This window comes from Trachypithecus francoisi, unplaced genomic scaffold (assembly GCF_009764315.1).
Source record: "Trachypithecus francoisi isolate TF-2019V2 unplaced genomic scaffold, Tfra_2.0 Lachesis_group10, whole genome shotgun sequence".
Taxonomy (NCBI): Eukaryota; Metazoa; Chordata; class Mammalia; order Primates; family Cercopithecidae; genus Trachypithecus; species Trachypithecus francoisi.
In genome coordinates, this window is record NW_022681455.1 from 35,921,760 (window position 1) to 35,936,640 (window position 14,881).

The window sequence follows — 14,881 nt, forward strand, 5'->3', positions numbered from 1 at the left end:
GCAGGACCGTGTACTACAAGTCTCACAGGCTGGCTTACTTTTGACCTGGATTAACCTACCTGTTTTCCCCATTTCCCCTATCAGTACAGGGAAGATACCTTGCATATAAAATACAAATGCTACTTAATTTTTTTTTCTCTTGTTCATCTCTTCTCCACCCTGTCCACTCCCTTCTGGGATCCCTCCCATTTGACATTTCCTTTAGGATACAGAATACAGAGAAGGGAGAAGGTGCAGGAAGGATCCAAATGTTACTAGAGTTATACATTTTATTTGAGCTTCATCTCTTTGGAGAAAGGGGAACAGGGATGAGAGGATTAAGTTAGAGATGGTCTGGCACAAAGCCCGGAGATGTGGGGTGTGTGAAGAAGGAAATTCATGACTAGAATATATGCTGAAGGTGAAATGAGGGGAGCCTGGATAGGGAATTAAGAGATAATTGTTGGCATTTAGTAATGTGATCTGGGAGTGTGATCCCAGTGCAGAACAAAGAAGAAGGCCGGCAGGTGGTAGGAGTCACAGTCAGGAAGGAAGTACTGCTAGTTCATATCCAATCTAGGTCTCTGGACAATTGACCCCTTTTGGGTAGGAGGATTTGCCAGGATTATCTGACCCCTTATTTCCAGTTCATCTCCTAGACATCATTGCTGTTCCCCTCCGGTGAGTATGAGTCCATAGGATGGCGTCTTCTCTCCACTGACCATGTCCGAGGCTGAGTCTGAGACTGGGTGGAAGCCATACGCGGATGATACATAGGCCAGTAATGCTGCTGAGGGAAAGCGTGAGCTCTTGGCCTAGATTTGGGGTCAGGCTCCATCTCGGGCTCAGTCTCAGGCTGGGGCTCCATCTCGTTCTTGGTCTCGGTCTCAGTGTCAGCCCTGGGCTCCATTTCAGGCTCCAGCTCTGACTCAGGCTCCAGTTCCCGATCCAGGTCTAGGTCCAGACCCAGCCCAACCTCTTGTTCTGACTCCAGTTCCAAATCCAACTCCGACTCCTCTTCTATAGGCTGTTGGATCTTGGTGAAGCCTGGACTTACATTTTTTTGACTTCCTAGAAAACTGCTGCTCATTTTATATGTTGAGTTGTCATTCTGAAATACAATTAGGTAGGTTAAAATTTCTAATTAAATTTAACTTTCTGCTGAACGCAGTGGCTCATACCTTTACTCCCAGCACTTTGGGAGGCTGGGGCAGGAGAATCACTTTAGCCCAGGAGTTCAAGGTCAGCCTGGGCAACATAGTGAAACTTCTATCTTTACAAATAATAATAATAATAATTTTAAAAACTAGCTGGGCATGATGGCACATGCCTGTAGTTCTGGCTACCCAGGAGGCTGAGGCAGGAGGATCGCTTGAGGCTGAGACTGCAGTGAGCTGTGTTTGCATCACTGCACTCCAGCCTGAGCAACAGAGTGAGACTTTGTCGCAAAAAACAAACAAACAAAACCCAGACTTTTCATCTTTGAGCAGTCAAGGAATTTAGAATACAATAGGACTTAAGGTACCAGAACCATGGGTTCCTTGCAGAGTAGAAAATATTTCTTGCCTAAGTCTACTTTTCTTTTATTATTGTTATTAATTTTGACACAGAATCTTGCTCTGTTGCCCAGACTGGAGTGCAGTGGCATGATCTTGACTCACTGCAACCTCTACTTCCTGAATTCAAGTGATTCTCTTGCCTCAGCCTCCCAGGTAGTTGGGACTACAGATATGCACCACCATGACTGGCTAATTTTTGTATTTTTAGTAGAGACAGGGTTTCACCATGTTGGCCAGGCTGGTCTTGAACTCCTGAACTCAAGTGATCTGCCCGCCTCAGCCTCCCAAAGTGCTGGGATTACGGGCATGAGCCACTGCACCCAGCCTTTATTTATTTTTTATTAAAAATTTTAAAAAATTTTTCTTCAAAATGCCAATGACATCATCCATAAATCTGCTTTTCATCTTCCTTCTAACCTCTGGTTTCTCAGTTACTCACTATTCTTCAGACTCAATCAATTTCCAACTTTGAATTTCTCTGGCTTTTCTAGCTAGACAGGATTTCAGAGCAACCATTTAAAACAGCAATGGACTTAACAGCATTCTGAAACATCTTGTCTTCTTGATCTTACTTGTCTTGCCAACCCCCAGTGCAATCCTCGACAGGGCATATAAGGCTGTGTGTGACCTGGCCTCTTGCCATTCTTCTTTAGCTTTATTCCAGCTGTGGTCCCCGCCCTTTGCTCTCACCATAAAGTTACCCAGAGTTGCCTGACTACTGCTCAGCTTTGTGCATGCTGCTCCTTTTGCCTGACTTGTCCTCCTCCATCTTGTCCACATGCACTTAATCATCACCCCAGATTCAGAGCTAAGATGACCAGGCAGGACCATAGCTTCTTTTGTGTTCCAGCTACACCTCATTCACACTTTCATCATAGTACTAGTAATGTATTGCTTTATTTATTTACAAACCTACTCCTTACTAGACTCTAAGCTTATGATATATGACAGGGCCTGGTTCTTGATATCCCCAGTAGCAGACACTGAGCTTGTCACATAGCAGGCACCCATAGGCCTTGCATAAGCCTTGAATCAGCCTGTAGCACCATTCCTCCAAATTAATCACTTCACCTTTCCTGAAACATTTACTTCTCAACCACCATATGACACTCTTCTGCTTTTCCTCGTTCCTTCCTGGTTGCTGCTTCTTGGTCTCTCTGCTGTCTCCTCTACTTCTACTGGACTTCTAGATGTTGGTATGCCCCAGCGCTTGATCCTGGGACCTTTGTCTTCTCTATCTATGCTCTCTCCATAGGGACTTTTATTTTGGGCCTATAATTTTCGTTACCATCTGTATGCTGATGCTGATGATTCTTTAATTATAACCCTTCCCTGATCTGCAGGTTCATATATTCACTTCCATTCTTGACATCTCCATTTGAATGTTTAATAGGCAACCTTTTTTTTTTTTTTTTTGAGTATTGTTCTGTTGCCTAGGCTGGAGTACAGTGGCATGATCTTGGCTCACTGCAACCTCTGCCTCCCAGGTTCAAGTGATTCTCCTGCCTCAGGCTCTCAAGTAGCTGGAATGACAGGCGTGCGCCACCACACCTAACTAATTTTTGTATTTTTAGTCAAGAAGAGGATTCACCACGTTGGCCAGGCTAATCTCGAACTCCTGGCCTCAAGGGATCCACCTGCCTCGCCTCCCAAAGTGCTGGGATTACAGGCGTGAGGCCACACCCGGCCCAGGCATTTTGAATTCAATACACATGAAATAGAACTTGCTACTCTCCTAGTCTTCCCTATCTTAAATAGCAGAAAACAATTGACATATTCAATACCAAGTCTTAATATAAGAATGTTAGTACATTAGGAAAATACTTTTTTAAAACATAGTAGATAATGTCCATCTTTTTTTTTTTTTTTTTGACCGGGTCTTACTCTGTCATCCAGACTGGAGTGCAGTGGCAAAATCAAAGCTCACTGTGACCTTAAACTACTGGGCTCAAGCAATCCTCCTGCCTCAAGCTCCCAAGTAGCTAGGATTACAGGTATGCACCATCATACCTGGCTGATTTTTAATTAATTAATTTTTTTTTCAAGATAGCGTCTCACTATGTTGTCCAGGTTGCTCTGAAATTCCTGGCCTCAAGTGATTCTTCTGCCTCAGTCTCCCAAAGTGCTGGCATTACAGGCATGAGTCACTACGCCTAGCTGATATGTCCATCTTAAACCAGCTGTCACCACTAGTCTTTTATTTTTTAACTTTTTTTGAGACAGGGTCTCACTCTGTCGTCCAGGCTGGAGTGCAGTGGCATGATCTCAGCCCACTGCAACCTCCGCTTCCTGGGTTAAAGTGATTCTCGTGCCTTGGCCTCCTGAGTAGCTGGGGTTATAGGCGCGTACCACCACGCCCAGTTAATTTTTTTGTATTTTTAATAGAGACGGGGTTTTGCCATGTTGGCCAGGCTGGTCTCAAACTCCTGGCCTCAAGTGATCCCGCCTGCTTTGGTATCTCAAAGTGCTGGGATTGCAGGCATGAGCCACACCTGGCCACCACTAATCTTAATAGAGACACACAAGAATCCTCATTAAATTCAGGAGTAAGACAAGATTCATCATTATGACTTAAATTGTTCTGAGAGGTTTAGTTAGTGCAATAATACATGATATTGAAATAAGAATTCTAACAATTGGAACATAAGAGATTAGTATTATTTTTAGAAAATATTTTCCTATTTGGAAAACCCAAAGGAATTAACAGTGAAACCTCTTAGGAATAGTAAAATGATTCACAAAGGTAGCCAAATAATTTAATAAAAACCAATGAGTTTTCTATACGTTAGCAATTACCAGTTAGAAAATATAATGGAAATGGCCAGGTGTGGTGGCTCATGCCTATAATCCCAGCACTTTGGGAGGTGGAGGTGGGTGGATTGCTTGAGCCCAGGAGTTGAAGACCAGCCTGGGCAACATGGCAAAACCCCATCTCTGTGAAAAATATAAATATTAGCTGGGCATAGTGGTGTGCGTCTGTACTCCCAAATACTCAGGAGGTTGAGGTTGGAGGATTGCTTGAGCCTGAGAGGCCGAGGCTGCAGTGCACTGTGATCATGCCACTGCACTTCAGCCTGGGTGACAGAGTGACACCCTGTCTCAAAAAAACAAAAAAGTAAAACGTATAAAGTATCTAGGATTTTCCTATGTGAAGAAAGTCACAAAACCTTACCATGAATGAAACATTTAAGAAGACAGCAAATGTAGAGACAGTTTATGTTTCTGGATAAGAAGAATGAATACTATAAAGATATAAATTCTCAAGTGATTTTGTATTTTTAATACAACTCTAATGATTATTTCAATAAGATTTGTTTTTGTGGGGTGGAGACCTGACAAAAGATTCAAACATTGGTTTGGAAGAATAAATTGGTGAGAATGACTTAGCAAATTTTGAAATAGAACACTGATGACCTAGGACTTCTTAACCAAATGTTAAAGTGTATTATACAGCAATAGCAATAAAAACAGTGTGATAGCCAGGCGTGGTGGCTCACATCTGTAATCCCAGGATTTTGGGAGGCTGAGGTGGGCAGATCACCTGAGGTCAGGAGTTTGAGACCAGCCTGGGCAACATGGTGAAACCTTGTCTCTACTAAAAATACAAAAATTAGCCAGGTGTGGTGGTGCATGCCTGTAATCCCAGCTATTCAGGAGGCTGAGGCAGGAGAATCACTTGAACCTGGAAGGTGGAGGTTGCAGTGAGCCGAGATCCACACTACATTCCAGACTGGGCGACAGAGTGAGGCTGTCTCAAACAAAAACAAAAACAAAAACAAAAACCACTGTGATACTGAACCTATACAGAACAATGAAATCCACAACTAAGTTAGAAATACAGTTTAGTTTTCATAAGAATATAATATTTTATGAAAATAACGTATCAGTAGGGGAAAGAAGGCTTATTCAATAGATAGTTGCATGGTGCTATGATTTGCATGTGTGACTTCCAAAATCCATGTTGAAACTTAATCCACATTGTGATGGTATTAAGAGGTGAGGCCTTTTGGGAGTGATTTTAAGTCATAAGGGCTCTGCCCTTGTGAATGGATTAGTGCCTTAGAAAAGGGTTGGAGGGAGCTAGCATAGGCACTTTTGTCCTTCCACCTTCTGATACGTGAGGATGCTGCTGAGAGAAGATGGAACAAACCTTCAGCAGACACTGAAACTGCCAGGACCTTGATCTTGGACTTCTCACATTCAGAACTGTGAGAAATAAATATCTACTATGTACAAATTACCCAGTCTCAGATATTTTGTTATAGTAGCACTAATGAACTAAGATAGATGGTACATAGCCCAAAATAGTTAGATATATGGATAAAAAATGAAGATTAAGGCCGGGTGCAGTGGCTTACACCTGTAATCCCAGCACTTTGGGAGGCTGAGGCGGGTGGATCACGAGGTCAGGAGTTTGAGACCAGCTTGGCCAACATAGTGAAACCCCGTCTCTACTAAAAATACAAAAATTAGCGGGGTGTGGTGGCAGGCGCCTGTAGTCCCAGCTACCTGGGAGCCTGAGGAGCGAGAATCGCTTGAACCCGGGAGGCAGAGGTTGCAGTGAGCCGAGACCACGCCATTGCACTCCAGCCTGGGTGACGGAGTGAGGCTTTGTCTCAAAAATAAAAAAAAAATGAAGATTACCCTCTAATACCTGTACACTGAAATACATTCTATTTACATTAAAGAGTATAACATATAAAAAGTAAAAACATAAAAATCTAGAAAATATGTCTTATTTACCTTCTAAGTGGGAATGACTTTCTAAATAAAAAGTAAATATAAATAAGAAAAGGAAATATTAATAGATATGACTAAATATGTAAAAACAAATATGTTGAGTATCATAATTATAAATAAAAAATAGAGAAACTTCCATTTATAATAAAAGCAGATGGCATAATTCAAACCAATTAATTAGTTAATTACTAATTATTAATTATAATAATTAGTTATTACTAATTAACTATTAATTAGTTGTTTTTTATTAACTACCAGTTAACTAGTTGTGTGTGTTTGTTGTTGTTGTTGTTTTGTTCTGTTTTGTTCTGTTTTTAGATAGAGTCTTGCTCTGTCACCCAGGCTGGAGTGTAGTGGCATGATCTCGGCTCACTGCAACCTCTGCCTCCTGGGTTCAAGCGATTCTCCTGACTCAGTCTCCGAAGTAGCTGGGACTACAGGTGCGTGCCACCTCACCTGGCTAATTTTTTTGCATTTTTAGTAGAGACAGGGTTTCACCATGTTGGCCAGGCTGGTTTTGAACTCCTGACCTCAAGTGATCCGCCTGTCTCGGCCTCCCAAAGTGCTGGGATAACAGGTGCATGCCACCACGCCTGGCTAATTTTTTTGTATTTTTAGTAGAGATGGGGTTCACCATGTTAGCCAGGATGGTCTTGATCTTCTGACCTAGTGATTCGCCCATGTTGGCCTCCCATAGTGCTGGGATTATAGGTGTGAGCCACCATGCCTGGTCCTTGTTTCAGATGTGGTGTCTCATTTCATCAACTAGGCTTTGTTTAATAATTTCTAGTCATTAGATAATATTAGATAATATTTTAGTGCCCGTCTGTTTTAATTTCCTTTTTTTTTTTTTGTTGTTGGAAACCTTTAACCTATACAGGTACTGATTTGAAAATGCTGAAGTGGGCCCAGGTCTCAGTATTTTTTTATTTTTTTAGACAGAGTCTCACTCTGTTGCCCAGGCTGGAGTGCAGTGGCATGATCTCGGCTCACTGCAACCTCCGCCTCCCAGGTTCAAGCAATTCTCCTGCCTCAACCTCCCAAACAGCTGGGATTATAGGCGCCTGCCACCATGCCTGCCTAATTTTTGTAGTTCTAGCAGAGGTGGGGTTTCACCTTGTTGGCTAAGATGGTCTTGAACTCCTGACCTTGTGATCCACCCACCTTGGCCTCCCATAGTGCTAGGATTACAGGCGTGAGCCACTGCACCCAGCCAGGTCTCTGTATTAATAAAAGGCTGAAAATTCAGACTTATATATTATTCTCCTTTGCATTTGATCAGGTTGAGTAAATCTCGTATTACAGTGTGAAGGTAATAAAGCTGAGGTATTAGACAAGATTAGAGATCTGAATCTCTGCTAGTTCATTAGTTTAATTATTAATCTCAAGAGTGGGTGGGGTGGGGAGGAATTCTAAAGGTGTAGCTAAGGGAGATATTTAAAATATTTAGCAACTGGTAATAGACACTAACCAAGAATGCTGTAGAAGGATCCTTGAGGTCTATGCTGGGTTTGGCAAACCTTCTCTTCAGTTAGGGAAATTTCTTGAATGGAACCCCAATGCCATGACAATGGGGACACTTGGCTGCTCAGATCCACTGCTATTTACCAAGTGGTAAGGGAGCATTTCAACATCTCAGATTCTGGTACAGCCATACTAAATACCTTTCCTGGACATTATTAATCTATCTGATCAGGTATCCTGATTCCCAGCCCCCACCCACCCCTCACCCATCCCCCCTGCCGACCTCAATCCCTTCCCCCAACCCCATGCTTTGTCTGTTTGTCCGACCTTCTCTGTTTCTGAGTAGGTTTCCCGTATCACTGTCTCAGATTCATCGATGCTTAATTCAGAGGAGTCTATAACCTTCCTTGACAAGGCAAACAGCACGGCGTCGTGAACGCTGAGGAACAGCTGGGTCTTGGTGATGCCAGCGTCAAAGAAATCATTCCTCTCAAATGCCCTGACTATGGAAGCTACAAACCAAACCCAGAACACACACAATGTCAGATACGTGGGGAGCAGAGGGCCCAGGATACAAAACAGCCCTCTCATAGGGTGAAGAAGGATACTCACAGTGACATCCTGCAATGAGTATCAAAATGTTGGCATTTTGAAAGGCATTGCATATCTGCAGGGAGAGAGAAAATCAGTATAAGAAGGCTTTGTCTGAGCTGAGATCGTGCCACTGCACTCCATTTTTGAAGTTCACTTCAAAGCAAATCAATATCGACCTTAGTACTTAACACTGAGTAGACACTAACCCTGAGCACTAAGTTAAAGTGTCAAAAGAAACAAACTCTGCTTCTTTCACTACCAAGAGGAGACGAAGTCATTCTGGATCATATGGCAAATCACAAAGTCATTTGCCAAAGGGCAACCACAGACTCTAAATGACAAACGCTGGAAAAGGAAAGTCCCATGAATTAGGAAGAAGTTTAATCTGAGTGGTTGTCTCCAATAAGAATGGATTGATGGGTAAGCCAGGCACGGTGGCTCATGCCTGTAATCCCAACACTTTGGGAGGCCAAGACAAGTGGATCATGAGGTCAGGAGTTCGAGACCAGCCTGGCCAATATGGTGAAACCCCATCTCTACTAAAAATACAAGAATTATCCGGGTGTGGTGGTGCGTGCCTGTAGTCCCAGCTACTCGGGAGACTGAGGCAGAAGAATCACTTGAACCCAGGAAGCGGAAATTGCAGTGAGCCGAGATCATGCCACTGCACTCCAGCCTAGGCGACAGAGTGAGACGCCATCTCAAAAAAAAGAAAAAAAAAAAAAAAAGGAATGGACTGATGGATTTTTCTTAGGTTCTGGTTTTCAATTATAAAGTAAATAGAATGATTTCTTCCAATAAGGTAGTATACACAATTACAAAGGAAATGAAGAAACCTGCATTTTGGAGTGCAAAAGTACACCATGAATCTCTGAAGGCTGAAAGCTAAAGGTGTCTAACATTGTCTCCATGTTGGGGATGAACAGAAAGTCATCAACATGGGCCAGGTGTGGGTGGGTGCTGCCAAGGACCAGAACATATGGTGCCTCTACAAAAGGAGGAGGAGCAAGGGAGACAATGGCACAACTATACCATGGAACAGAAAAAAAGTATGATATAAAGTCAGATGCTTAAAGTTTCAATGTTGGACAGGCCACTTATGAGCTGTGAGCCTCAGGCTCTTAGGGGAAAGTATGGCCTGTCTCTCAAGGCAGGTGTGAAAATTACATGAGATAGTGTATATACATGTGCCCAACTCGGTCTGGCACATAGTAGACAGCAATGTGGGTTGAATAAAATCTAAAGTAACAACTACAGCCCAAGACCAGAAGGGGAGAACATAGCCCAGTAGAATAATCTAAGATGGAAAAGCCCAAATAACAAGAGATTATCGAAGTATAATTGAGTCAGAAAACGGAGTTGAAAAATAAAAGGATCTCATGCATGGAAAAGCTCTTAATCTCTTCCAAACCTCTCATTTTGTAGATAAGGAAACTGAGACCCAGTTCAATCTAGTAACTTGCCTCGGGTCAGATGGACAGTGAGTCAAGACAGAGCATACATCCCAGACTGCAAACCAAAGTTCTTTCTGCTATGAAAAGCTTCCTTTTGCCCCAGACCAAAGAGAAGCTGGACTCACTTAAGAGGCAGTTGTATTCCCTTAGGAGTAAGAAAATATGACAAAATAGGATCCGAGGATAAAAGAAGGAAAACCATCCAAAGGCACAAATCTCAAAAGAAGCACTCAAACACCATTAGTGTTCAGGATGTTCAAACTTGCGCCATCACCAAGAGGGAGAGGGAGTGCTGCAAACTGAGATAAGCTGGCTAAAAAAGGACTATTATACTTATGAGGCATTAAACAATGACATCAATATGGTTAGCTGTGCACCTAAACTGTCTGTACCATATAGGAGGGAGAGAAAAGAGAACTGCCAGAGAAACCCAAGAGTAGAAAAGAAGTCAGGACCAGGGTCACAGCTTTTGAAGGCAAAATCATCCCTGTCCTTTTCACCTGAAGATGTGTGGGTGTGGAAGGAAGTGGGGAAGACCCTGCAAGTACTGGACAGGCAGCCCCAAGTTTGAGGTGTCATTTCATCCCACCCTCTTCAAACTCGAGTACAACACAGCCCAGTGCCTTTTACAGTGCTGGCTCAGAGCAGCTGAACCGTGGAGAATTCCTGGTGAGCTGCTTTTTTTCTGAAGCATTCAGACCTACACCTTGAAGAGATTTGCAGCTGACTCCCAGGATGTTCTAGGAGTTACTAGGTGTGGCACAGACTGCTGTTTCAATGAAGTTCAGAGCGTCCTGTTTTTCATTTCTTGAGAAATAATAATGTTCTGTGCTTACCAAACCAATCGCAGCTCAGTACATCAGAACTGGTTCATTTTAGGCTGGGCGTGGTGGCTCACGCCTGTAATCCCAGAACTTTGGTAGGCCAAGGCGGGCGGATCACTTGAGGTTAGGAGTTTCAGACCAGCCTGGCCAATGTGGTGAAACCCCGTCTCTACCAAAAATACAAAAATTAGCAGGACGTGGTGACACATGCCTGTAGTTCCAGCTACTCAGGAGGCTGAGGCAGGAGAAACTCTTGAACCTGGGAGGCAGAGGTTGTAGTGAGCTGAGATTGTGCCACTACAGTCCAGCCTGGGCAACACAGCAAGGCTCTGTCTCAAAAAAAAAAAAAAAAAAAAAAAAGGAATTGGTTCATTCTATTTTTATTTTGATTGACCTTATACTGTCTTCAGTGTCCAAGATTCTGGTGGCCTAGCAGTCACATAACAGCTGATCAATGACTAACAGAATTCAATCAGGATCAGGGTGGGGTTGGGATGGTAGGAGGGGGATCAGAGCTCCTGCCAAGGCCTCCCCAGTACTTACCTGTCTTAATACAACTAACCCCCGTGAATCCACATAGTGTACCATGGAGAAATCCAGGATGATGGTGTGGACACTGGGCAGTAGAGACGCATCTGAGTAAGGGATGAGTGATCTCCTTCCCTGGCTTTCTGCCACATCAGGCAGTCCTGGTGAGCTGTTTCTTGATGAGTTAGGAAGCCAAACTTTCTCCACCGCCTCATATTGTTGCCCTTGATTCTTCTGAGACATGGATGATACCGTGTATGGCACTTGGTCTTCAGATGCAGTTTGGCTTGTGTTCATGCTCTCAAAATGTGAGCAGTGAATCAGGTTAACAGAGGATGCGTTGGGATCCAGTTTATTTTCAAATCGCTCTGTGTAAAGAATCTGGGACGACAGAGTTAAGGGAGGACTGTGGTAAGACACCAACAAGGGCCGGAAGGACTTGCAACGATGCTACTTCTTGTCTCTGCCAGCTCATGTCCCTCTCTCATGAAACTTCTCCTGAGAGTAGGTACTGTACATTTTTCACTTGGATATCTGTCACTTCAAGCTCACAACTGAAGCCACCACAGTCATCTTTCCTCATCTTCACCACCCACGACACCCCCCTCCCAACTTCTGATGTTCATCACTGTCCCAGTGAGTCAGACTTAAAACATCTTTGTTTTACTCCTTTACCTCATCCTTGGGTCCTAGTTAGTCTCCAGTGCCTACTAATACTTTGTGTGAAGTATTTTTTCCCCATCAGTCCCTCGTCTCAGCATCCCCTTCCTTTATCAGTGCAACAGTCTCCTTTCAGACTTCCTTAAGAAGACAAAAAGCACTTGAAGCCTGGGTGCGATGGCTCAAGCCTATAATTCTAGCACTTTGGAAAGTCGAAGCAGGTGGATCCCGTGAGCTCAGCAGTTCGAAACCACCCTGGGCAACATGGCAAAAACCTATCTCTACAAAAAATACAAAAAAAAAAAAAAAAAAGCTGGGTGTGTTGGTGAGCCTGTAGTCCCACCTACTGGGGAGGCTGAGGTGGGAGGATTGCTTGAGCCTGGGAGGTGAAGGTTGCAGTGAGCCAAGATTGCACCAATGCACACTCCAGCCTGGGTGACAGAGTGAGACCCTGTTGCACCCTGCCCCCAACACCCCGCCAAAAAAAAAAAAAAAGCTGGCACACGCCTGTTGTCCCAGGTACTCGGGAGGCTGAGGTGAGAGGATGGCTTGAGCCTGGGAGGTCAAGGCTGCAGTGAGCTGTGATCACACCACTACACTCCAGACTGAGCAACAGAGCAAGACCTTATCTCCAAAAAAAAAAAAAAAAATTACACAAGCAAGGCTGTCTTTACCACTGCATCAATCTCCTAAAGGCCCAGACTGCCTGCTATAGCTTAAGGACAGTACCAAGGACCAGGAACACAATGATATGCAGGATGAAAATGTGGACTCTGCATTCACAGGAACCAGACTCTACCTGGCAGTGTGCACATGTTCATTAAAGGGATAAGTAAGGCCAGGCATGGTGGCTTATGCCTGTAATCCCAGAACTTTGGGAGGCTGAGGTGGGTGGATCATCTAAGGTCAGGAGTTCGAGACCAGCCTGACCAACATAGCGAAACCCTATCTCTACTAAAAATACAAAATTAGCCGGGCGTGGTGATGCATGCCTGTAATCCCAGCTACTTAGGAGGCTGAGGCAGGAGAATTGCTTGAACCCAGAAGGCAGAGGTTGCAGTGAGCTGAAATTGTGTCATTACACTCCAGTTGGGCAACAAGAGTGACACTCCATCTCAAAAAAAAAAAAAAAATGCTGGGGGGTGGTTGGGTGGCTCACGTCTGTAAGCCAAGCACTGTGGGAGGCCAAGGCAGGCAGATCACCTGAGGCTGGGGGTTCAAGACCAGCCTGACCAACATGGAGAAACCACATCTCTATTAAAAATACAAAATAAGCTGGGTGGGGTGGTGAATGGCTGTAATCCCAGCTACTTGGGAGGCTGAGGCAGGAAAATTGCTTGAACCCAGGAAGCGGAGTTTGTGGTGAGCCAAGGTCGCGCCATCACACTCCAGCCTGGGTAACAAGAGCAAAACTCCGTCTCACAAAAAAATGATAAGTAAGAATATATATGGACGAGAACTATAAGGCACATGGAATAATGAGAAGAATTCCTTTGCTAGAGTGTTGTAATTCTGGGCGATGTTTCTATTTTTTTTTTTTTAATGTTATTCTAACTGTTTCTTGTTAAATAAATTTTTAAAATTTAAAGCTAAAAACAATATGAGGTAGTATATATTGTATAGCAGAAAAGAAAAGAAAAGTGGTGTGGATAGATGCTAATGCTGCAGTTTGCAGTTCAAAGGAGAGAGCTGTTCCCAAGGTCACTGGGGCCAGGCATTTGGGGAACAGGCCAGGGTTGGTTCAGTGGCGGGAGATGCGAGCTCCTCTAGGCAGAGGGAATTCTCTGAGAGCCACCATTTTTTGTTTGTTTTGTATTTGAGACGGAGTTTCGCTCTTGTCGCCCAGGCTGGAGTGCAATGGCACAGATTCTGGCTCACTGAACTTGCGCCTCCTGGGTTCAAGCAATTCTCCTGCCTCAGACTCTGGAGTAGCTGGGATTACAGGCGTGGGCCACCACGCCCGGCTAATTTTGTATTTTTAGTAGAGACAGGGTTTCACCATGTTGGCCAGGCTAGTTTCGAACTCCTGACCTCAGGTGATCCGCCTGCCTTGGCCTCCCAAAGTTCTGGGATTATGGGCGTGAGCCACCATGCCCGGCCGTCTGAGATCCTTCTTTTCTCTCCTTCATCTACTCTACGTTCTTTTTTTTTTTTTTTTGAGACGGAGTCTTGCTCTGTCGCCCAGGCTGGAGTACAGTGGCGTGGCGCAATCTCGGCTCACTGCAACCTCCGCCTCCTGGGTTCACGCCATTCTCCTGCTTCAGCCTCCTGAGTAGCTGGGACTATAGGCGCCCGCCACTACACCCGGCTAATTTTTTGTATTCTTTAGTAGAGACGGGGTTTCACTGTGTTCGCCAGGATGGTCTCGATCTCCTGACCTTGTAATCTGCCCGCCTCGGCCTCCCAAAGTGCTGGGATTACAGGCGTGAGCCACCATGCCCGGCCTACTCTACATTCTTATCTTTCTTACAATCCCCTCATATCTTACCTTCCTGACCTTACTTCCCAGGCTAAGCCTCTTATCCTAAGAGCCCCACATTTATTTCTACCTTGGTGTCTGTCCAAGCCTGTCCATGGAGTGGGAATCCTCTTTTTTTTTTTTTCCTATCCAACATCAATCCAAAATTCTCTCATAAATTTCCCAGCATAGTCCGTTGCTACTATAAAGTTTTTCTGGCTTTTGAGCTTATGCCAGTCTCCCCTTACTTGAAGTTTTAAGAGCTGTTAGAATCTAGCCGGGCACGGTGGCTCACACCTGTAATCCCAGCACTTTGGGAGGCCAAGGTGGGTGGATCTCCTGAGGTCTGGAGTTCAAGACCAGCCTGACCAATATGGTGAAACCCCATCTCTACTAAAAATACAAAATTAGCCAGGCGTGGTGGCACATACCTGTAATCCCAGCTACTCAAGACTGTTAGAATCTAAACATACAATTTAAAAGACAGCTATATGCTATATTGCATGATTCACTATGCTATTTTGTCAATTTTAAGATATACCACTATTATGGAAGAAAATAAACAAGCCAGGTGTGGTGGTTCACCTCTGTAATCCCAGCACTTTGGGAAGCTGAGGCGGG

At 44.1% G+C, this 14,881-nt stretch overlaps 1 protein-coding gene across 4 annotated transcripts in view; it reads right to left on the minus strand.

Annotated features, from left to right (window-relative positions):
* Positions 1-255: 255 nt before the first annotated feature.
* Positions 256-14,881, minus strand: part of SLC26A8 (solute carrier family 26 member 8) — an 83,348-nt gene continuing 68,722 nt past the window's right edge. For 3 of the 4 annotated variants that reach the window (XM_033216949.1, XM_033216951.1, XM_033216950.1), the window contains exons 17-20: positions 11,158-11,523; positions 8,355-8,409; positions 8,070-8,254; positions 256-1,090 (exon numbers count right to left, since the gene is read on the minus strand). In XM_033216949.1, the coding sequence (XP_033072840.1) occupies positions 635-1,090; positions 8,070-8,254; positions 8,355-8,409; positions 11,158-11,523 (1,062 nt within the window). In that variant the 3' untranslated portion in view covers positions 256-634. Of the gene's footprint in view, positions 1,091-7,749; positions 7,879-8,069; positions 8,255-8,354; positions 8,410-11,157; positions 11,524-14,881 lie in introns of all 4 variants that reach the window. The other variant, XR_004438686.1, reaches the window with a different exon arrangement.